General features: G+C 42.5%; 2 protein-coding genes across 5 annotated transcripts; both read right to left on the minus strand.

Moving 5' to 3' along the window:
* Positions 1–7663: 7663 nt before the first annotated feature.
* On the minus strand, positions 7664–14475 carry PTP4A1 (protein tyrosine phosphatase 4A1). 4 transcript variants are annotated; one of them, XM_086608301.1, is made up of 5 exons: positions 14368–14475; positions 12706–12798; positions 12194–12285; positions 10482–10556; positions 7664–9260 (listed from the first exon to the last, which is right to left on the minus strand). In XM_086608301.1, the coding sequence occupies exons 1-5, from the start codon at positions 14470–14472 to the stop codon at positions 9143–9145; spliced, it is 483 nt and encodes a 160-aa protein (XP_086464427.1). In that variant the 5' UTR covers positions 14473–14475; the 3' UTR covers positions 7664–9142. The 4 variants fall into 4 exon arrangements, with proteins under 4 accessions (XP_086464427.1, XP_086464426.1, XP_086464429.1 ...); XM_086608300.1 differs by having other exon boundaries at positions 12194–12324; XM_086608303.1 differs by lacking the exon at positions 12706–12798 and having other exon boundaries at positions 12194–12324.
* A 341-nt stretch (positions 14476–14816) lies between these two features.
* Positions 14817–22698, minus strand: LOC147529173 (uncharacterized). The gene is made up of 2 exons (XM_086608305.1): positions 22534–22698; positions 14817–14916 (listed from the first exon to the last, which is right to left on the minus strand). Exons 1-2 carry the CDS (start codon positions 22570–22572, stop codon positions 14821–14823), a joined length of 135 nt encoding a protein of 44 aa, XP_086464431.1. The 5' UTR covers positions 22573–22698; the 3' UTR covers positions 14817–14820.
* Positions 22699–24423: the final 1725 nt, after the last annotated feature.

A 24423-nucleotide genomic window follows, 5' to 3' on the forward strand; every position in this document is an offset into this window, starting at 1 on the left:
ACATAGCTATGCATCACAAATGTTATATGATGCAGGAGCACTCATAGTGATGCTGACTGTGCATCACTCAGCTCTGCAGTACATCCATCCCTAGCTTCGGTGTCCTGCTGACACAGAGGGACCTCTGTTCCTGGTGCTCCTCAGGGAGAGAGGCTGGGTATGTAGGGAGACAACTGCAGTTTCATGGCTCAGTCCTAGCCTCATCTACAACAGATGCAAAAAACTGTGCCCCGAGATGTCTGCCTCTGACTTTGTCATGGTACATGGAATGGAATAGAATAGAATAGAATAGAATAGAATAGAATAGAATAGAATATTTCAGTTGGAAGGGACCTACAATGATCATCTAGTCCAACTGTCTGACCACTTCAGGGCTCACTGAAAGTTAAAATATGTTATTAAGGGCATTGTCCAAATGCCTCTTAAATTCTGACAGGCTTGAGGCATTGACCACCTCTCTAAGAAGCCTGTTCTAGTGTTTGACCACCCTCTCAGTAAAGAAATGCTCCTTGATGTTCAGTCTAAACCTCCCCTGGTGCAGCTTTGAACCATTCCCATGTGTCCTGTCACTGGATGCCAGGGAGAAGAGATCAGCACTTTTTGCCTCTAAACTCGAAGTGCAAAGAGTCAGCTTTTTCTGAATTTGGAAGTTGACGTTTTCCAGTCTTTCCAACTAGAAAATATAAAGCTCTTTGGAATCTCTTCCATGTGAAGTATCCTCATTCTACATCCTTATTTCCGTAAACTTTGTAGCCTTTGTCCTCTTCTGATTGTTCAACACTGAAGCACAGTAGAGAAAGGTGGAGTTTAGGAATTTTTTAGAATAATTTAGCCAACTAGACCAGATGAGATGCATGCAAGGGTACTGCTGAAGCTGGCTGACGTTATTGCGAGACTGCTCTCATCTTTGAAAGGTGATTGGGAAAGTTTCTGATGTCTGGAGGAAGAACAACTTCATGCACACCTTCAAGAAAGACAAGAAATAGGATCCAGGGAAATGCAGACCCATCAGCCTCACTTCCTTTCCCAGGAAGGTTGTGGAGCAAATCCTCCTGGAAGCCATTTGTAAGCACATGAAAAAGAAGGGATTGTGTGCAAGCCAACTTGGATTTACCAAGGTCAAGCTATGTCTGACCAGTATGATATCATATGATGAGATGATTGCTTCAGTGGATGAAGGAAGAGCAACAGATGTCATTTATGTTGTTAAGTCCTGCATCTGGGATGTATTAGCCCATGCATCAGTACAGACTGGGATCAACTGGCAAGAAAGCAGCTTTGCAGAAAGGACTTGGTGGATAAATTGAATAGAAAGATTGCATCAGAAAGAGAGCAGGCAGCAGGTCGAGAGAAGTGATTATAGACCACATTTGGAGTACTGTGTCCAGTTTTAAGCTCTCCAGTACAAGAAAAATATTGACAAACTGGAGTGAACCCTGATGGAGGATCACCGAGATGATTAGAAGCTTGGAGCATTTTGGATATTGACAGATCTGTGTTTCTTCACCCTTAAGATGAGGCTGAGGAGGGAATTCTACTGCTTTCTCAACTACCTAGCAGGAGGATGTAGAGGGGAAGGGACAGACTCTCTTGGAGGTGTAGTGGTTTATCCCAGCTGGCGGCTAAGCCACGACAAGGTCCCTCTCTCACTGCTCTCTTCAGTGAGGTGGAGAGGAGAAAAATTTAACAAAAGGACTGACGGTCGAGATAAGAACAGGGAGGGATCACCCACCGACCATGGCCCCGGGCAAAACAGACTTGGCTTGGATACAAATCAATTTAATTCGTTAATGATTCATTCAAAGAGGGCAACAAGAAACAAAGCTGGATCTTAAGAACACCTTACCCCACTCGTCTCTTCTTCCCATCTCTACCTCCTCGCCATCCACGCAGGAGGACAGAGAATGGGGGGTTGCAGGTCAGTTCGTCACATGTTGTTTCTGAGCTCCTTGGGCGCTTTGGAGCTCTCCAAGCTGTGCTGTCGTGGCCATCTCCAGTCAGGTAGCAGCAACCCAACACAGGTGGGCAACTGCCTACCCGGGAGGCTGAGGGGCAGCCCCCACCTCCCCCCTCCAGTGCAGGTCCAGCCCTGCTTCAGGCTCTTTTGTCCCCATCCTAAATAGGGCATTCCCAGAGGGGCTGACTGGCTCGGCCCTGGCCTGAGGGGATGGGGGGTCCGACCTGGCCAGAGGCCAGTCCAACCAGTTTTGGAACCCGTGAAACTAATTACAGGGGCCATTTCCACAGCCCCTCCCATACTACCAAAACCCCATCACATAAATCCAGCACAGGAGGTCACGGTGAAAAAATGGGAGAAACCAGCAAATTGCATCCAGGAAAAACCTGACTAGGCACGACACAAAGTGATTGGATATTATAATATTGTCAGACTGATTAGATTAAAATGGGAAACAGCCACAGAGTGTATACCTAGAAAAAAAGCTTGTCCATTAGCCAAATCAGTCCTGACGGGATAAAGACATGGTGCAGAGACACTCTGTGTGTGGAGACCTGAGGCAGTGCCCAAGACCATCAAGGCTATGTAGCTCCTGCCAGACACCTGTCCTCCATACATCCTACAAGGAGCTGCCTGTTAGAAGGAAGGGAAAAGTGAGAATCCTGCCATACCAAATAGTGGAGAGGAAAGTAGGGTAGCCCATCCCTGTGAGAGGGGTGTGTGTTACTGTAGAAAACTTTGTATATCAAGCTTAAAGCGATGATTGTACGTGCAGCATAAGGGAACCCCTTCATGGTTTTGCAGATCTGGTATGCCCCCATTGCCTTTATTTTCTTTTATTAGGATCAGTTGAAAGTTGTTGTAGAGTTGAATTGAAATGTTAAAGGTAAGTTCGGCAAGGTTTGCATGCCCTACCTTGTGACGCACAGGTTTACCGGGGAATTGAAGAAAGCAAACTAGGCAGTGTGTGGCCTCCTATTAGTACCGGCCAATGAAGTGACAATGCTGAAGCAGCACTGTCCTGTTCAGATCAGTATCATAACTATGGTCCTGTGGATTGGGAAGAAGTTTATTGTCTTCAATTATTTCTCCTCCAAAGCCCAAATGTATTCAAGTTCTGTCCTCTTTAGAACAAGCATCTGTGAAACTCACTGTGTCATGTGCAAATTTATATGAAGGATAAGGATCCGCTACTGCTGTTATTCCGCCAATGAAGTGGAATTAAGACTCCAGCCCACTAGAAAATACTCTTTCCATATACTTATTTAGGTTTAACTGACACACGTTACATGTAGTATCGAGAGCGAATCTCTTCTACTACTTGAGTGTTTCTATGTTGAGCATTCCCATGTATCTAAACACTGTGGTATCTGGTTTTCTTCAGCTACGCTTTGAAAGAGTTCTCATTTGAATCAGAAATGGAAGCAGGCAACTTGATCTTCTGGCACTGTCCTTATCGTTTCTTGTCAGACTACTGTTTAACCACTGTTGCCTCACAAAGATGTTTTCCACCGATAAGTAACTTGTGTTGTTATTGAGATAATTAATTATCAATGCATTGAGGATAGAACACATTAGAACAATATCTATCCAAATTAACAGTGTTCATGCAGGTGATCATCAAGAGGAAAATAATGCCTAATAAGGCTTGCTGTGGTTACCTGTAGCATAAATCCATATCAATAAAAATCAAATCAGGTTATATTTGTCAAGGTTTATTACACATTAAGAGCAGGTTACGTTGAGAGAAATACCCAATAGTTTACCTGATACTTTGAACTATTGCACTTAGACAAGTTGAGTGAGATTTATTACATCTATCTGTAGATACCAACATTGCAAACTGAAATTGTCGTCGTATGCTTCCTTTACAGACTATGCTCTCACCTTTAGAGAGCTTTTTATCTAATCTATTTTAGGTACCTCTTTTAGGATATGGGTAGTTGCCTGACAAGTGCAAAATCACTTCCACTGAGTGTTAAGGCAAGCCTCTACTCACATGTCAAAGTCCATATTTACTTAGATGAGTCCCTCTCAGCTATTAAAAAAACCCAGCAAATTGCAGCCCAATTTTAAGATTTGAATTCAACTTGCAGATTATAATTATTCTTTTTATTACAGTGGTGATAACCTCAGTAGGGATTACACAAATACTTGCGAGATAATGTTGTTCCAAATAGATTACTGTGATCTCCAGTTTGATAACCTCTCCCATAGTTAGGGAAAATACTTGCTTAATGATACAGCAAAATCCCAACAAAACTAAAACATTATTTTGAATACTACCTCTCAGTAACTATTTAAATTATCTTGCACATATTTAAAAAACTTTTGAAAAACAGTATTATTAATGCTGCACAGTCAAGCATTCAGAAGCTAAAAAATGATACCGGTAAGGTCATCTGTGAAACTTTAGTCTGGCCCTCTCAAACACAAATACCTAATTACAGAAGATTTTTCCCCCATCTCACTTGTAAGGATGAACAATGCTCATATGAATGAGCAGCACTTTATTACTTTTCTTATGGCCGGAGAAGATCTTAAGTCTAATCTAGAATTTGTACTCAATTCAGAATTACACATTTTCCTACTGGTTCTTCTGCAATATTACAGGTGGGTCTGATTACTTCAGAAACTACTGCTTACCTCCACAGCTGCCCACCTTATGAGAGGACTAGAATGAATGGGGTTTTATGCATGGAGAACTGAAGACCAGGGAGATTAACAATCAGAAATATTAACTAGTTTTGAGCACTCAGTCCGAAATGCTTCAGGACTGTCCAGAAACATGTAGTACTACATAATTTCATATATATTTAAGTACGGTTTTACACAAACCTCATTTGAAACAGCGGACTCAGCATTTCTGAGTCAGAGTCAAGAGAATCACCTTTAATATTTTACCTGATTGTTCTGGTTTTGATTGAGGTAGAGTTAGTTTCTCTTTTCAGCAGCTAGAAGAGCTCTGTTTTGGTTTTATTCCAACCCTAACTGTTCTATGATTCTATGATTTGTTATGAGAAGAATGTTGATAGCACACTGATATTTATAGTTGGCACTGAGACCTCAAGGACTTTTCAGCTTGCTGTGTTTTTGTCAGTGTGCAGAATAACAGGCTGGGGCGAGCACGGCTCAGACAAAGGGTCCACAACTCCCCTTATGATTTGAACTTAGATTTAGGATTGAGGGCTAAATTGGCCAATGGAGTATTCCGTATTATGCAACGTCATGCACAATATATAGATGAGGGTGGACCAGGAAGAAGGGCTCTTGCTCTTCCGAGGGATCTCTAGGACTCTCCGAGTGCTCTCTCTCTCTCTGCCGCCCCCTCCGCTGCTGCCCTCTCTTTCTCTTTTCAGGCCTCTCGTTTGTCCGGGATTGCGGTGTTGGGACTTACCTGTTTCGGGATTGTTTGCTGGGCCAGGACAGGCATCGGTCACCGGATGGTGAACAATTACACTGTGCATCCCTTGTTTATATATATTATTATTATAATTATTACTTTTAAATTATTATTTTGTTCTTAACTCACAAGTCTCCTTCCCTTTTCCCCTTGTAATTCTTTTCTCCATTCCCCAGGGGTGGGGCATTTATTTGCCGGCCAGGCTAAACCACGACACAGATTTTGGATATCCAGTTACAGAATATCTTGCCTGACTATCTTTTCTCAGCATTATTCAGGGACTACATGACTGAACAATATAGAGAACCCATCAGTTTTCTGCTGCAATAATTGCAAGATTATGCACTCCCTCTCTCCGTTTCCCATATTTAACTTTTGCTACACACTAAGGAACCCTATACATACCACACCGTTTACAAACCATACTCACCCAAGTCATTAGGTCCACAGCACAAAATGTAGTCTAGGAGACAAGAATGTGCTATCACGTAATTACGTACTGCCCCAACATAACTCTTGAAGAAAGGACGAAGTAGTTATATGGTAATTCTGAGCATCTAAAATTAAACAGTAGAGCCCGTCTTCCATGTGGAGCTTTAGCCTTAAGTGAAGATATAGTAATTCCATTTAAGCTTTTCTTCCCTATTATTTGCAAATTCATGTAAATTGCATAGAACTTTATTTAACTTGCTTTATGTACTTCTATCCACTAGCTTATCTTCATATTTTGAATATGGTCAACATTTTAGTGCCTAAAACCTACAAGAGTTGTTAGAGAAAAGATGTTTTCTGTTCCTTAGGGATTCATGTCTAAACGTGGAAACAGTTCAGGAGTTGACTTGATCTTTGGTTTAAACAGATGCATGCTCATTATGCAAAAATTCTTCCTCTTTAGAAATCTCAGTTTACTCAAACCAACTAAAGTCAAGCCCAGTCTCAAATTGAGAGTTCAAAGGACCAAGCTCCCATCACTAACATTGTTAGAGCTCCTCACCTAAACGCAGCCCTCCCTACCTGTGTAAATCCTGTGGAGACACACCAAAATCTGATGTATGTACAGAAATTGCACTAAGAATTTTAAAGAAGTAAAAAAATCACAGGCATTTTACCAGTAGTTGTTTTACAGATTCCTCCTGTTTCCACGAGTGACCAAATTAACATTTTTAAGTCTATTTGGATGTTAATCTGTGTTAAACAACTACTTGAAATGAGGTTGTAGTGAGCTGGGCGCCGGTCTCTTCTCTCAAATAGCAAGTGATATGACAGGAGAAAATGACCTCAAGTTACACCAGGACAGATTTAGATTGGATATTAGGAAAAATTTCTTCGCTGAAAAGGTTGTCAAGCATTGGAACAGGCTGCCCAGGGAAGTGGTGGAGTCACCATCCTTGGAGATATTTAAAAGAGATGTAGATGTGGTGCTTCAGGACATGGTTCAGTGGTGGACTTGGCAGTGTTAGATTAACATTTGGACTCAGTAATCTTCAAGGTCCTTTTCCAAGTCAAATGATTCTATCACTTGTGTCAGCCCACTGAACTGCTGAGTTACAGAATTTTTGTAGGTTTTGTCTTTGCAGTTGTTCCTAAAGCCTAGTCTGTCTTGACAATAGAAACATCGATGCCTTTGGATGTCACTGCAAAAGAAAAGGCCTTATTTCCTCAGCCAAATGAAGCTGTATTCCTTTAATCGAAATCCAAATTTAACATCCAGAGGAAAGATGAACTAGTGAAGAGTTTATTTTACTTCTTTACAGATTAAAGCTCAATTATATTGTTTCAGGCATTTTTAAATTATGCAGAAGTTAAAAGTGCTCTTCATAGTAAGACTGTACCTTTCCAAAAGCAATCCTTCAGAAGTCTCATTGACGCTTACGTTGTATATAGCATCCCACCTCACCATTTAGAAAGGCAAGATACATTTAACCATAGCTTAATTTTAAGCAGACATGGGCCTGAGCTTATACTCCCCAGTAAGAACAGCACCTCAGCTGGGTACTAAAAGCATCTTTGATCTTTTCCTCAGGACGTTTGGTCACCACTCTCTGGGAACTCCAGTTTGCACAGATCTTAGCTGAAAAATTATGTGAGCTATCTTCTGTTTGGACATAGCTTCAGTCTCGACAATGAAGCATTGTATCATCCTATTTTTTAATTAAATTCTAGTGCTACCAATACAAGTGTTCTCCAAGCTTTACAGCTAAGTGTACTTCTGTACTGCAAAAAGAGTTTCAAGAACACTAAGCTAGTATCCTATTTTAGTACTGGGAAGTCACAAGTAAGCTACATAAAGAAATGCCGTACTTTCTGCTATTAATTTTTGTCCACATTTATTTATGAGTAAAACAAACAGCAAACACTACAGCAAAGGGGACATTCAGGCCCAGATTTAAAAAAAGAAAACAGATGCCTGTATAGATTCTGAATTTAGGCTCCTCAAGATTGCTGACAAAGTACACAAAAATAAGTGAAAGTCATGAGCGTTTCAGCAAACTTCGTTAAGTGCATTTCAGTATTTATTTAGATGTTTAAGCTCTCGCACTAGATTTTACAAGCTGGTGAACACTGGCAAAATTATTTCTCCCACAGAACTATAACCACACATTCCCAAGACAGTATAAATATATGGTTAAACTAACATTAATACACATCACCATTTTATCAATTACATAATAAAACAAATTATCAAGTATCCAAATATTAAGTTACGCAGCTTGAAAGGCATACAAAATATTACAGAGGTCTGCCCAAGTCATAGCAGAAACTCAAGGAAGAAAAACAAAAGAAAAAAATAATCACACTTTCAACAAAGCAATAGTTGGTAAACAACTTTCAATAGGTACAGTAAAAGAAAACTACAAGAATTTTCAGAAATTTTCTGATTAAGAATTTTTAGCTACAATAACAAAGCATTTCTACATTTTAAAAAAATATTTACTGAAGTAAAGGGCATATTCTATACTTCCTGCACAAGACAAAGGCAACATTTTACTAGAAATATTAAATAGCCCCTCCCAACCTTTTCAGGCCCTCTGTTAAGTTGCACATGAAGTGCCAACATTAATTTTACTGTAAGGCTTTTTGTCTGGAGACATTAAAGACTTGTGTGCTTCTGTACAATTTAAAAGATTTTCTACATGAGTAACCAGAGAGTAATGATTTGTAAAATGGAGAGGTTTGGATAACAGAAAAGTACAGACACTGGGGTAAAAAGTTGCTGTAATTCATAGTATTAAAAAGACAGACTGTGCAAATCCTGGTAATTCTAGTGCGATTGTGGGAGACAAAACATACAGTGAGCAGGCAAGACTATCTTAGAGGCCATATTCTTCAATATTGAAATGACCATAAGAAAAAAGATAGTAAGGTCCAGATAAGCTGGTAGTTCTCACGTCATCAGAACTATGCTCATTTATAAGGAAAAACATGTAGCTGATATGCTGAGTGTTTTGGCACCTAATCTCTCTACAGATCGACTTATTTTAGTACCCCAATTTTTAGTAGTTGAAACTAGACCCAATGGCATGGTTAAAGGGTATTTGAACTGGTGATTAATGAAGAAGGAGACAGCTCAGAAACAGGGTACAGCAAAAACATTTACTGGGTCTCCAAACAGATGGATATTTATTTAAAGTTGGTTTCTACTAAGCCTTTAGCCTATTAAATACTCCTAAGGAAGCTTCCTTTACTACTAAAAAATATCAGACTCATGTCTTTGGCATGCAGTCTGCTTAATTCTAGTTTCCATCCTTTAATCCCAAAGAAGTACTATAGGCTGTTGAGCTTTACTGAATACAACAATTATTTCGGTGACCATTGGAGTCTTTAAAACGCAGACGCATCTTGGGGCGGTATTTCTCCAAGTACAGAAGTTGCTTGCTGTTAAAAGCTCCACGCCGCTTCCTAGAAGGAGGAAAAAGCATTTTAAACAGAACATTAATCTACTGCCCAGTGAAATAATATCACCGACCAGAGAAAAATATTTTCAGGTCACTTAAAAAAAAAAAAAATCACGATTAAGGCAAGATCGTAACCAAAATAAAGGTAATTACAAGATAACTACCAGGAAAGAGGGTGGTAGCTTCCTTTCATAAGTACCTCATTGGATCACATGCTCAAAGGAGTACCTAAAACTTTAGTGTTTTAGCTCCCGATATACACAAGCCAGAGATCTTACATTAAAATCTTTAGAAGAAACTTCAAAAGGAAGCTGTAGAGCAGATGTGATACAGTCTTTTCAAGAAGCTGAAGTTACTCAGTCTCTTAAAATACTTAGAAAGAATAGCACAATATTAAGAAAGTACATAAACATTTTCACTCCCGTAATAAAAAGTTGAACAGAAATTGAGCTTTCTTGATTTCTCAAATCAGAAGTGTGTGAAAGAGATGTACGTTTTTGTTGAGTGTTTGGAATATGTACCTGGCTTGCTATTCCTCACTTTATATATACCAGCCTGTTAAGATGTACAAGTTGAATTTAATGCTTTAAAGGCTTGGCAGTTATGCAAGAAGTATTTTGGTATTGTTTATATCAGCTGCAGCTTCTTTTAAACATAGTTGAAACCTGCAAAGTTGAGACATTGAGACTAAAATCATTCCCATCCAACTTACGTATACTTATAAAAAAATCCAAGGAAATATTTTTTCTTTGGTAGACTACCAGAGAAGACTAGGGGGAACTGCTTAGCACACTTTGATCTAATACAGAAGAAATGATCCACAAACATGAATGAGTGTTAGCTCTAGCTACCAAACAGAATCTAAATTTCAAAAATATTCTGTATTTAATATGTAGAAATAGTAAAGACAACCCTGCAGATCTAACTGAAACTTTATAGTGGTGGTTTGTTTTTGTTTGTTTGTTTGTTTTTTTTTTGTTGATTTGCTCAAATAATTACTTACTGATTCTGGTTTCCACAGAAACAGAAAATAGCCATTCCACAGGCCAAGTCCTACAACACTGACTGTATGCAGTATGTGTGTTAAAAAGTTCAGATGTGCTAAATATCTTAGAAAAAGAAAAAAAGAGTAAAAGACAAGAAGCATTCAGAATTTCTTTTAGTGCCCAAGGATATATCAATGTGTTAAATCTCGGAAACAGCTAGATGTTAGCTTCATACTTACTGTCTTATGAACTGCACTGCATCTTCATACTTCATTCCACATTCTATCAGTGCAAGAGCCACTAAGACTGGAGCTCTGATTAAAAAAAATAATACATCAGTTTAGCATCTCCCACTGCATACTTAGAAGAAAGTTTACTTTCCCCATTTCTCTTTTCTGTCCTTCTGTGTCTATCTGATGTTTCTTCCCCCGGGGAAGCAAAAAAGACAAGCAGAAGGCATTTCTGCATTAACTGAGCCATCACACCATCTGCTTTTGAGCTACCCACTCTCATTAAGAAGGGAGTTTAAATTAACTCTGGTAAACCTTAGCTTTGTTCACCTGACTTTAGGTATAGCAGAGGACAGCAGGAATAAAATGCAAGTAATCTTTACCCATTTGTTTCAAAGCAAATTGATTCTGGGGAAGAGCTGCATAGGGTTTCTATTCCTACAGACAAGCATCCTTAGAAGCAGTCAGGAGCCCAAAGCAGAAATCAGAAGAGGGGTTAGGTCCAAAAAGAGCTGACAAATCCTAGAACTAGTATCACGAGTTTTAAGAACAGATGCAGTCCATAGGCTGCTGCCTACCCCCAAGGATTTTCTTGATTGCCACAGTATTCTTCATCTGATAGAACACAGTTTTTCGTTAGGAAAGCTTGACACAAACTCAAATTACCAATGTATGGCGAAAAAAACCAAACCAACAACCCAAGTAAAACAACAAGACAAAACCCCATGCCATATACTAGCAACAGACTTCTGCATCTAGTAGCAAGCTTAAGGGGTTCTGTATGTTCAGGGATTTAAAAAAACCTTACGTGACAAAAAGCCAGGATCTTCTCTTCAACTAGCTAACTGCCAGATTTTGAGGAAAAAGCCAATAGATATCATTGTAAGCAGCTGAAGAGAACTTGTTTTGATAGCGTTCACCACTACAGTCACCTTTGTTGCAAGTGAAGCCATAACACAGAGGAACAGCCAGGTTTACGACAGGAAGACCACAATCCTCCATTTTATATTGGAAATGCTGAAATGCCTGCCTAGAAAACGGCAACTGCTCTTTGAACAGATCTAGTTTCCAGGTAGTCTAGAGCAATAGCAGCAGAACCATTATGCTCTCACAACTGTTGGAATTGTATTTAAGATAGTGGCAGCAGACAGAAGGAAAGGAGAATATTCAGCATTATCCATGAAAATTTTGAGGCTCAGTGTTGTGAGACAGAAACAGAGCTTTGGGACTTTGGAGAACACTCTTCATCCCCCAAAGGGGATTCAAGTTGGTCTTGACGTGCCAGAACACCTTACTTGTTTGTGGCTAATGGTTACAATACCCTTGGTACAATTAGACTGGCAATACTGCTGAAATAGGGATGAAGAGGAAATTTACAGGTGAGTCACTAAAAACCAAACCCATTAGGAGAAAAAAAAAGATTTAGCAAAACAAAAAATATCAATGAGACACTCATCAACGTGCTTGGTACAAGAGCGTATTTACTTCACTTAGTGGTTTTTGTGCAAGAGCTGTGATAACAGCATAATCTGTTGACTAAAAGGCATTTATATCCAACACATGCATACGATAGTTTCATGCCATCTGAACTACTTTTAAGTGTGATTCCAATAATGGAAATGTAACTATTTTACATCTGCCTCGAATAAACTTTTGTACTACATCTCAGCAAGTCTGACTCAGGGTTAAGTAATTCAACACATCTTTAAAACTTTACCCACCTTCCAAGACCAGCAACACAGTGTACAGCAATGCAACAACCAGGTTCTTCACGAAATTTAACTTTAAGGAGGTTTAGCCAATCATCAACAATCTGGTTGGATGGTGGAGCACCATCATCAAAGGGCCAATCCTAGAACACAGCACGACACACATGAATAAATACATGAATAAAGATAGAACTCTATCTCTGTATGCTGTGTGCATACAAAAAAAGTAGGGGACGCAATGAACAAAGAGCTGACAGCTAAAGGAACCACTCAAGCTTATGGTTTTCCAGTAGTATAACTATAGCAATATTAGGAATATATTCCTTTCAATCTGTTTTTATTGACCAACTGATTTTGCTTAAAACCAAATATTTTTCCTGACAAGAGAGGATGTCTGTACATCTTTTGCCCCCGTCAGCTGCCGGAATACACCTGTAGAGTTAGTAAGGTGGTGTCAAAAGAAATTTTTTGGGAGAAGGTTGAGGGAATGGGTTGGTTTTAAGCTCTGCGTCTACACTACTTACCAAAACCTGAATGCCTTCTTTTTCCACCGGAGCAGTGTCGTAAGTAGCTTCACACACTCTTACCACTGTGGTAACACCATATTTCTTAAGTTCCTAAGGAGTGAAAAAAACCAACCAAACAAAAACCACCTGCTTTAGGAGTAAACTGACTTCAATTACCATTTATTTTTCTCAATATATTAGCTTATTAACTCATTCCAAAAGTTTCAGTAAGTAAACTCGCACAAATGCTTGCCACCCTGTGAAGAACACAAAAAGCTGAAATAACTTGTGTGCTAATGCCAGATACCTTTGAGCTCTTCTGTAAATGTTTCTGAAGATTAAGTTTTGTTATGTTGGATCAGATTTTTTTCTTTTAAAATCAAATCCAGATAAACATTGATGAAATACGTAATCCATCTCCAAAATGTCATTCCTTTTAAAGGAACAGGAAGCTTCCTGGTTTGCAAATCTACATACTTCACTAAAAGCATTCTTGAGTGAGGTTTAGATCCTCCCCTTCTCTCCCTCTACTTAAAATAGGTTTGTAACACCTCTTACTGATAAGAATTACGAGCACAGGACCGTAACTTATTCCAGTTCCTGAGTTATAGCTAGAGGATAACAGAATTTAACTTTCCATTTTACTATTAACCATTTTTTTTTTAAAAAAAAAGGCATTCACTCTTCATTCTCCCTGCAAAAACCCATCATTCACACTGTAAATGTCATGGTAATGATTGAAGCATAACCTAAGCATACTTCATCTAGTTGTGAGTATAAAGGCAAGCAAATGTTATCTCACTGTATTTCTTGTCAATTATCTCCACATTGAATGCAAAATAGAGGTATAATACACCTCAAATCTTGCTAATGAGGGACTGCATTACAAACTCAGACCTTACCAGGAGGTAACTTTGAAGGAACCTATCATCAGCATATATGCATACACTTTTAACAGTGCACTTTATAGCTCCAACATACTAGATGCAAGGTTTAGATGACAAGTTCAGATACTAGAAATATATGCCAAGCCACCTGGCTTTAGTCAGTAAACAATTTCAGCATGTACCAAACATTTAAAATAGCTTCAGCAGTTCTGGATGCAGAGCAAGCCTACCACCATAAATTTCACTAAAATAGACACTATGACACTTAGATTCTCTCAAGCTACACTAGAACTATGATCTGCTAGTACTGAAGGGAGACAGGCAGTAAAAGCACATTTAAATCCCACTATTTGTTCCTAAGGTCCCAATTCACAATGCATAGCGAATTAGTCTCTTTTTAATCATTATACAATAGGTGCAAGGAAATATTACACTGCTTTAGATGAATCTAAATGTGAGTTCCTACCACTAGCAGATCTTCGTATTGCTCTACAGATAACACTGCCAGGGAAGTCCTGTTTTTAGACCTAAACAATGTACTGTAATTATTTCTTTGCTTCACTTTAAGAAGCATGTTTTGGTGAAGGCCAAAGTATATCTGAATAGATTTGTCTGTAGGTCTTTGAAACATGGCATCAGTATTTAAAACAAAGCCAACATATGAACAGTCTCGGTACCTCTTCTTAGGGCTTCTACAGCTGTTATCAACTAGTAAAGCAGGAAATCATTAATATAGCATGCTGTTCAGGCATTAAAAAAAATACAATCAGTAAGAATTCTGTCCTGACCTTACCTCTATAAATTTGTTTAAGGTTGCGTTGGTCGGATTGTGTGTGATTAGGAATCTCATGTTCTTGTAGGTGATTTCCACAGGAGCTGGGCGGTTCATTCGGGCCATATTGATTTAGTTAAACATGCAACAAGATTATGAAAGGATAAAAAAAATTCTAATACAGAAGTGATGTAGAGAAACTGAAGTCTACTTCACTATACTCCACGTGAAATTCTCAGTGCTTGGAAGTATGAAATTGGGAGCAATGGGAAATGAAATGAACCTCCTAACAAGAAGCAGCAATTCTTCAATCCAGTAATACTGAGGCAAAAGAAAGGCAGTGCACTGAGGTTTACCCCATCCAGGTCTGAATTCTGTTGTTAAATGCTCTGCCAATTTCAATTCAATACTTCTTATCCTGGTCAACCACTCTTAGGGGGGCTTCTTGGTGGAGTAGTAATGAATTTCTACAGTTCACTTGTCTGCATAGAGGTCGTGCTGTGCCTGGCAGTAGTCTCCACTGCCCTTCAGAAACTCCATAAATGTGTGACCAAGAACACCACAGAACTGCTGTAAAGAGAGGGGGAAAACAAAAAAGCACAATGAGCACAGGTGAAGCAAGATTATTTTGAAGACGACAAGCATTATAAAATGAAAAAATACAAGCAAAGCAACTAAGTCGTTTCACAAGGTTTATTTTTTAATTCAAGAATTGGGTTTGCATAAGAATCCTGTTACCTTTCTTAGAAAGGATTACTTGAAAATAAATATATTTACTTAATATAAAGTTTCCAAATAAGGTTGTTTCAACACCAAAAACTGAAATGTATTAAAACACCAATTCCAGTGTGCTAAACATAGCGACAAGAGACCAAGTTTTAAAAATCTCAGTATTTATATAAAACATAGCTTTTCCAGTATACCCACAAAACTTATTTTCCATTCTGAACTGGGAGGCATCGCAACACCTACTAAAGTTACACTGACCTTAAATAGTCCCATGAAGGCAAGGATGAGATTCTTTGAATATTCAAACTGAGTGTAAGACAGTTTATAGCGTTTAAACAAAACTACCCGTCTCTACATAGATGCAGAATTATTTGTCTTGAAGGCTAAAGACTGACTTTGTGTGTAAGCATCCTTAATTCACATACAGAACAGCCAGTTGAAGAAAATGCATCTAAATCCACCTGTTTCAAATAAGAGGCCTTGAAAGCAAGCGCAAAGCCTTTGTGGTCTGACAAAACAGTGTGAGCTTTTGAACGTGTTTCGAGACTTTCAAGGCGCAGAGATTTCTAACTAAGGAACATTTCACATAAGACAACACATGGCAACCTTCATCTGCCTTTAACTGCCTCTCTACACCATGACTTTATTAATATACCAACATAGGGATAACAGCCTAGCTAAAAACATACACAAGCAAGTCGATCAAACAGGTTGTTCCTGCCCAGTGGTGTGCTGTTTTGCTGTGGTTGAATTTACATATAAAATTACTGCAAGACACACAATCAGGAAGTAGATGGCTGATGAACCGATAGCTCTCAGTTGTGTATTTGTTTGCAGATGTTGCTATGCAAATGAACAAAGAATGTATGCTTTTATGTAGTGTGCAACCTTACAGCAGAGCAGTTAGTTTTGTGCCCAGTCACAGTTCCAGTGCTGGTAACAATACCTGCCTACAGAAGGAAGAAAAGAGGAGTTTTGTTTCCCAAAAGATAGGTACAAGCTGAAACAAATGCCCATTAAATATACTTAGGTACTAGAGAGAAACGTCATTGATCCTATAACCATTCAGCACACACACACAAAAAAAAAAAAGACTGACATCAGTCAGTCAACTCCAAACATTGGAAGGAATTCATTTATTTCTATGCCCAAACAAAATATTGTCCAAGACACTTTGGAAATAGATTAGCTAAGCATTCAATGTCACAGAATCACTATCACGGACTTTATTAAAAATCGCCTTTTTTTTTTTTCGCTAGCTGGGACACAGTAATATCAGTTCTTTGCCTTCATAAATCTAGTTTCTATCAAAGAGAAGATGTTACTTCATTGTAGCAATGTTGAGATTTTTTTTTTGAACTACAAACCAGCTCTATGCACCCATCCAAATATATAATCAGGGTAAGTGAGAAAATAAGAAGAGACAGTATTTCAGTGTTCTACACTCAAATCTTTCCATTCAAAGGACCATGAAAGAATCAGCCTGTGCTGAAAAGCTTCTCAACCATGATAAAGTAAATTGAAAAGATCAGGTCCTGAAAACAACTGTACAGTAAGTCCTGATAATAGCCAATGTCTTCACACACTTTACCAAATGGCAGGAAGAGAAAACTACGTGCAAATAAGTCATGGTTGCTAACTACCATCTAGGATTTGGAGTCAGACCGAGACTTCACTGCAGGCACTAAATCATATACCATAAGACTATAGTGAGTCAGTCTAACAATGACTAGTATCCAGCAGAAGTTATAATAGATCAAGTCTAACAATTGTTGAGTTTTGTAAGATGTATCTTAGCAGTAGAGGTGTTCTTAAAGCAAACTGCAATTTAAAGAATTGCAACGTTTTATGCTGTAGACACGGCTTTGCTCCATTCCTATATCCAGAGAAGGTGAAGTTCAGTAACGGAGTGGTAGTAACAGAGAAAATAAAAATCATTAGGAGTTTGGACAGTAGCAGATGAGTAGAGCTGCATCACACGACGCTACAAAGGAACATTAGAAAAAGCAGACAAAACGCCTCCAGGCATCCTTTTCTTGGTAAAAAGTGTTAAGGATGCACCTTAATCACAGGCATGGCTTGCTAAAAAACCTGCTGATCAATACAAAGTCAGCAGAAACAAAACCCAGTAGGACAATTTCACATCCACTTTGCTGCCACACCAGAGATACTACCATCACCATTTCTTTTAAGACTGTAGGACTAAGTTTACCAGTTACTCTCAAAAAAACTATTTCAGTTTTTCTTTGTGATAAATTGAGGGACAGTGAGGACTCTGAATACAACAGGCATGAAAAAGGAGTAAGAAGATCCTCTGAAGGCAAAGGTCAGCAGAGTAACAGGAACCAGGAGAATTCAGACTTGGAAGAACTCTAAGAATCATCATCTGACACAGCAGTCATGCCCTAGCAGAAGGTAGATGTGCATTAAAAAGACTCCTAGGACCACAGCTCAGGAACACCTGAAATAGCAACAGAAAAGAAGAACTGAAGATAGCTTATTTAAAGTCACTTTCAATTAGTTTAAGAAGCAGAACAGCGAAAAGGGACAGAACAGCTTTAAGCAGATACAGCTGCACAAGGTCTTGTGCCACTTTTCGTATGCGCTGGCAGACCTCATGTTTATCCCTTCTTAAGCCTGCTAAGAGGACTCACAGCCATCCTTTTCCTTGGTAAAGGATGATGAGGGAGTGAAGGCTGTCAGAAACAGAAAAGCACACAAGTGAGTTCGAGATAGAATGAGGTCACTAGGATAAACAAAAGACCTTTCAATCTAGGGGGAAAAGAATGTAGAGCAATTGGAAACAGTTAACAGGACCTCATACCTGGGCAGGCAGAAAGTAAGAAAGAAGCAGGATTCATCCAGCCTGGTAGGCAGGCTGCCTTTAGTGTGCAAATAGGAGCACTCAACAACGATACCAGACGAACTCATCATGGGGGTAAAGAGGAGAGCAGGCAGCAAAGCATTATTAAGTCATAAATCCTACTTTTTTAATGCAGATTGTTAATCACATCTAGAAACTGGGTGCACAGTTCAAATTCTCATACAAAGTTGAAGCAAGTACATTACACAATGTTAAGCTTGAGTCCTATGTGTAATTAACTCCTACAAATGAATTCATTTCTTTAATACTGACTTAACAGCTAGCAATTAGACACATCAGCACCTTACCAATTCACACAACTAAGGATCTAACCAAGCATGTATATGAGTCTCACTGTTTGCCTTGGCAGCTTCTGCTGCCGCTTTATAAAGGAGCAAAAGCTCATGTTTTCCTTTGATGTGAAAGCCATCACTTCACACCACTGCTGGCCTGAAAGCTCCACATGCAGACCAACTCCTTAAGGCAGTAACATACTGTACTATCCAAGGACAGCTTCTCCAACCTGGTTTAGTTCTGTTCGAGGAGTCAAATGAAAATTAAAGACAAGGAGTACACTGGCATGCTGTTTGTGTTATGGCATTAAGCCAGAGTACAGGGTTTCACCCATCTTCAGCAAAAAGACTTGGAAGATAGGAATTGGCTATAAAAATAGTGTTGTTGTAACTACAACTGCCTTAGGCTTAGGGGGAACTCAAATGATGTGAGCAACTTTCGAGAGGCTTGGAAATACAGCTTTAAAATTAATACGGTGTGTCAGACAGTTAACTACTTGGTAGGTAAGCTACCCAAAAAGTCAAGATAGCATATAGAGAAGGTATCCTGTCCAATAAGGGATGAAGTCATGTTAATTATGATTGTACCATCTACTATCATTTATCCTAGAAGTTAGAGATTAGTTTATTCAAGGAAGACGACGACACCTTAAAAAGAAAAGCTTTACTTTACGCCCTTCTTCAGGAGAGGAAGCTGAAGCATCTATCTTCACTGACAAACAGATTCGCGTGTATTTTAACTCTGGGTTTGAAACAATCACTTGTGTCTGGCAAAAACTGCTTACGAAAGTAATTTATTAGATTGTTACCAGTAGGTGGAAAGTAGAAAGGTGCAAGGTTATCTCATGCTGTCGACATTCTTGTCCACAACTCAGTAGCATCTTGAGAAACACGTGAACAAAAGTGCTTGTTACACAGCCCAGTTACATAACACTTCACTCTACCTACAGTAGATGTGCAAGATGGTTCGCAGTTTCTCAATCCATCTGTTCATAGACCGGAAACATTTATACCCAGAACCAACTATGTGGTATTACATTCTCTGAAGTCAAGACCTGCCACGCACTCACCTACTGAAACCACAGGATCAAAACTAGAAAACTAAAATAAACTACATTTCATTACGATTTGAGAACACCTGCAAGTACGTTCATTGTTCTAACTTGCTACCTGAAGGACAGAGGGACAAATAACCCTGACTTTCTCTTGCTACCCAAGGCCTAAGTAGCAACTGCTAAGGCAGACAAGGAGGAGTAAGAGGGCAAGGGGTACAAATTGCAGAGCCATTATGCAAGGTAGAGGCTCATCTTCACCATGTATTGTTGACAAGACTCACCTCCTATCTACTGGGCACATGAATGCCTGTATTATGATATCGACAATAATAGCACCACGCATTTTGGACCAGTGAAAGCAATCCATGGCCTAAGAAAATACTCTCATGCATCACAGATGGGAGATTCCAAAGGTTTACTGTAAATGTGTTACAACATGCTCTGTGAAGGAAGGATGTTTCTTGTGGCTTAACTATGCAGTTCAGGGGGAAGAAAAAAAAATATCTCAAAACTTCCTGTATAACAAGTCAATGCAACTTCCAGAGATGATGAAACGGAGGCCATGTGTCTGTCTTTCTAGTTCTTCTGCTTGGACCATAAAAAAAAATAAATTGCAAAAAAGCCTTAACAAATATTGGGGAAAATAAGACATCAGAGAAATCTTTCCATTCCCTTGTCTAACACATCTACCTTTCGAGTTTCTAAACCAAGGAGTCTCAAAATGACTAGACACTGTCACTTCGACAGCAAACTACGTAAAACCTGTCAACCTACTCAAAAATTATTCCGATATGTTTCCAGTAATAACATGAGAAATTCCATATATACTTGCAAAGACAGTTATTGCTGTATTTTACTGAGTCTAATAAAGGTGTGAGTGCCAAACAAGAAGTAGCATCTGTGAAGAAAGCTGTAAGGAGTTATGGACTTACTTTTAACACAGAGGGTACCTCTTGTATTGATCTGATAAGAGTGAGTTTTCAGTTTTTAAATATAAGGTGACAACCTGCTACTAGGTTAGAAATCAGTAACACTCCGAGCCAGGCATTCTGGTTAATCTTTAAGAGAAGTGATCACTTACAGTCAGCCTCCACACTGGAATAGATCCAGCATTCTTACGTGGCATGTATTCTGTCAGAACAGGAAGGTTTCACAAGATAGAAGTTATTAGATAAGGCTAAATTCTATTTATTTACTGCCTTACTGATACATTTAATTTCAGTAAGACAATGACATCCTTCTCCCTTGGCTCCTGCTATATCTGTCACTCATTTTTCTTTCTTACTCTCATTTCCTCCCATGGCTATGCAGTTTCTGTGTTGCCTCTTCCACATTTTCTCCCTGAAATGATTTTGTTCCTATTAAGACAATTTCAAAACCCTTTGCTGTTCCACCAATGGAAAAATAAGAGCTGACATTTAAGTGTCACCTTCAGGTTTTTTGATTTGACAGTTTTATGAGATTACAAGGAGACGGGGCTCATACTTCTGAGTCACCACTTTGAAAAGACACCGCAGACGCAGTTAGACATATTGGGAAGTTGTGTCCAGTAGCAATAAGAAACACCAGAGTCACAGGACCCTCATGCCACAGAGACTATGCATTTGTCAGCTCGTAACATTTGCAGTGTATGTCGCTGGCTATCAGACAGCAGCCAAGACCTGCACATAACTACCACTAATTCTGCTTCTACTATTACCATACGATAAGTTACTTGATTTTGATAATGCTTTGTCTGTCTTTCTTCCCTGCTTTTGGAGGGCATACTACCACCAGCAAGCCTTGCATTGTTCATGCTTAAACACACACTGTGCTCTGTGGTCACCCAAGTTAGGCAGCACAGACGCTGAGATTACTAGGGGAGGGGCTTTTGTTTGTTTGTTTTTAAAAAAAAGGCAGCAAGCCTATAAGGAAAGCGAAAACTTCTGATGCTAAGCTGTGTTCCACTACTAGAAGGAAATGCCTTCCTTGAAAAAGCAGATGGCAAGGCCTTAAAAGCAGGTTCGGTGAAAATTAAGGTATTTGACTGCATTCGTGAGCTTCTGAGCGTCAATGGCGGACTGTTACAGAAACATCCACCTCAACACGTACTTAAATTCCTCTGCGGACTTTTCCTTCTGCTGAGGAGCCACCGAAAAGCCCAGCCGGAACAAGGGCAGCTGCGTACGTTGAGTCCGGACATACCCCACCTCTGCTGCATAAAGCTCATTTTGGAAAGGACTCACGTCCTCGCTCGCAGCCGGTTCTTACTCCCCGCCCGACCACGCCGGAGACAAAGGAGCCGCTCGGCCGCTTTCGCCCTCGCCCCGGCGGCGGCCGCACACGTGGGGCCGCGGCGGGGGGCGAGCGCCGGCCGCGCCAGCGCCGCGGCCTGGCCGCACCACCGGGCAGACGTGCGCCCACGGGCAAGCCCCGGCTTGCCCAGACGGCCCCGGACTCCGGCCGCTTCCAGCGCCGCGTCCCTGCTCCCGGCCCGCCTGCCTTTGCCCGGCGAAGGGACGCTGCCCCGGCCGTGACACCGCCCCGCGGGCCAGGCCGTCGCCCCAGCTGCGGCGGTCACGGGTTCCCGTCACGCTTCGATCAGGCTCCCGACGCGGAGCCATCTTGTCCCCCGGAGCCGCCGCCCGGCCCCGGCCTCCCCCCGGCAGGGGGCTCCCGGCCCCCGCGCCGCCCGCCTGACACGGCCCAGGGCGCAGCAGCCTCGGCTGCAGGGGCGCTGCCCTTCCCGGCGGCCGCCCCGGCCCGGCAGACGCCGCCAGACAGACGCTGGCAGGAGGAGACCGGGCCGGCGGGCGGGGCCGGCGGCACCCAGGCTTACAAAGCGGCTTTGTGCCCGAGCCGGGCCGCTCAGGAACTGCGGAGAGGTCACTGCCGCCTCCTCCTCCTCCACTCCAGGCAGAGGAAGGGAGAGGTGGCAGCGGCAGGTGGGGGCAGGAGGAGGGGGGCGCCGAGAGCGGGAGACAGACCGAGCCGCGCCGCGGCCGGACTGGCTCAGCTGCCCTGCGGCCCGCCGGCGAGGAGCCGCATCCCGGCGCTACGAGCAGCCGCCCGGAGCCGGCGTGGCCCGGGCGACAGAACAAAGAGATAACATGGAGGAGGCGGTGGGGGTGGGGGGGAAGAAGGGAGGGGGGCGAGGAGAGGCGCGGGAGCCAGACACGGGCAGGCAGCCGGCGCGGCGCACACCCAGCGGGGCGAGGGGGGGAAGGCGGGTCGGGGCGGGGGGCGCGGGCGGGCGGGCGGCACTCACAGGAATATGGTTACTCATTGAAGACTGTAGCCTGATCATACAGCCGGGGTGCGGGCGCCACCGCCGGGGGCAGGAGGAGCAGAACCAGGAGGAGGCGGAGGCGCTGGAGGCCGCGGAGCTGCCGGAGGGGGTTCAGCGGCGGAGCGAGGATGGACCATACAGCTGCGGCGGCGGGCGGCTCTGCGGGCTGGCGCGGAGCGGACGCGGCTGCACCAGGAGGGACACTCGGCGCCGCCTCCCGCACAAGCGCCCCCGGGCCCGCCCCTCGCTCACGCACGTCGGCCGACGAGCGGCGCGGCCGCCCAATTAGCGGCGCCGCCAGCGCGTCTGGGGCGGGAGCGAGGCCGCTGGCGGGGCGTGGCGCCGGCGGGCTGGGCGGGGGCGGGAGGGAGCCGAGAGGCGGAGGCAGCCGGCGAGAACCGGTTAGTGAATGGAGCGGGTGGCGGCGGCGGGGCCGGGGAGGGGCGCGGCGCGGCGGGGGCAGAGCGGGACGCGGGGGCGGGCGCGGCGATCGCTTCCAGCGGCCGGTTCGGGGCCACCCGGCGCGGTAGCCCCACCCGCGCGGGCCGTTGCTTGGCGCAGCCTCCGGCTCCCCCGGGGCGGCGAGTTCCGGACTCTTCCCCGCGCCCCCGGTTCGGGACGGCCGGTTGGAGCCCCGCTGCCGCGGCGGCCTGTCCCCGGGCCGGGGGTGATGGCTGAGGGGAGGGCGGCAAGGGCAGCGCGGGGCGCTGCGGGAGGAGCACGTCGCGGCGGGAGCGCCGCTTCCCGGGAGGGCGGTTGGAGGCGGGGTGGCGTATTGCGGCCCTCCGGCGTCAGCCGCGGAGCGCGGCGCCGGGATAGTGGCGGCTCCGTGCGTGGTTTAATCCCTACGCCCCTTCGCTCTCGGGCTGCCAAACCGCTTTTGCGAGTTTAATGCTAATAGCGCGCGTTGGCCGCAGATTGTTGCGTGCTTTTAAGTCGAGATAAAAATCATAGTTAATGGTTTTGCAGGTGGGAGATCAGCCCAGCAGGCCAGGAGAGGTGTGGGAAACAACATGGAGTCTCCCAGCCTTGTGCTCTCGCTCGCTCCTTGGAAACACTCTCTGGCAAGACACAGGCGCTGCCGAAAGGCAGACATCTCGTGGGTGATGTTACCATCGTGGGGAACACCGATGGTATCCCTGCCGTGTGTAACTGGTAGAGGCGTGGGAGTCAGTCCCCAGAGGGGCACCGCCAACCTGGAAAACACCTTAATGTGGGTCAGCGCTAGCTTTATGAAATAACAGGCTATTTTTAGCTTCAGTTAGTCTGATACTGTTCTACTTATGTTTAGTTAAGCCTTTCTTCTCCATGTTACGTTATTGTTACTATAGGGATTACAAGAGTCCGCAGTTGGTTTTGGTCTAAAAAATTAAACAGCTCAATTCTGAACCTCAGCAGTTTGTGTTGACTTGTACAGAGGTGTCGCTGGTTTGTGTTTTCGCCCAAATTTTCTTTTTTTCTATAACCTGCAGAAACCATGGTTTTGAACAGAGGAGGTTTTTGTTTTAACTGACGTGAGAGAGGTGTTATTCAAAAGATGTCTGTGTTACCTTTCACGGTACCTGGTTTCGGGTGGGCATAATCTAATTTCTGCCCAGGGGACATGGCTCTGCTAGGATAATACATGCAGCTTTTCTGGGCTATAGATATATCTAGCCTGTATTTATTTACATTTGCGTTTTGTATTTACAGACCGACTGGGCACGCGTCTGGCAAAGTTGCAGCTATTTCCACTTCTCCATGTAAAACTTGTTAAAAATGTGCTCAGAATCCTAGAAAATAATAAGATGATCCCAAGGTTAATGACTGCTTGGAATATTGTTTATTGGTTGGTGGTTACAATGTTAGGAAGGTTTTTGGGGAAAAAAA

This window comes from Tauraco erythrolophus, chromosome 2 (genome assembly GCF_009769465.1).
Source record: "Tauraco erythrolophus isolate bTauEry1 chromosome 2, bTauEry1.pri, whole genome shotgun sequence".
NCBI lineage: Eukaryota > Metazoa > Chordata > Aves > Musophagiformes > Musophagidae > Tauraco > Tauraco erythrolophus.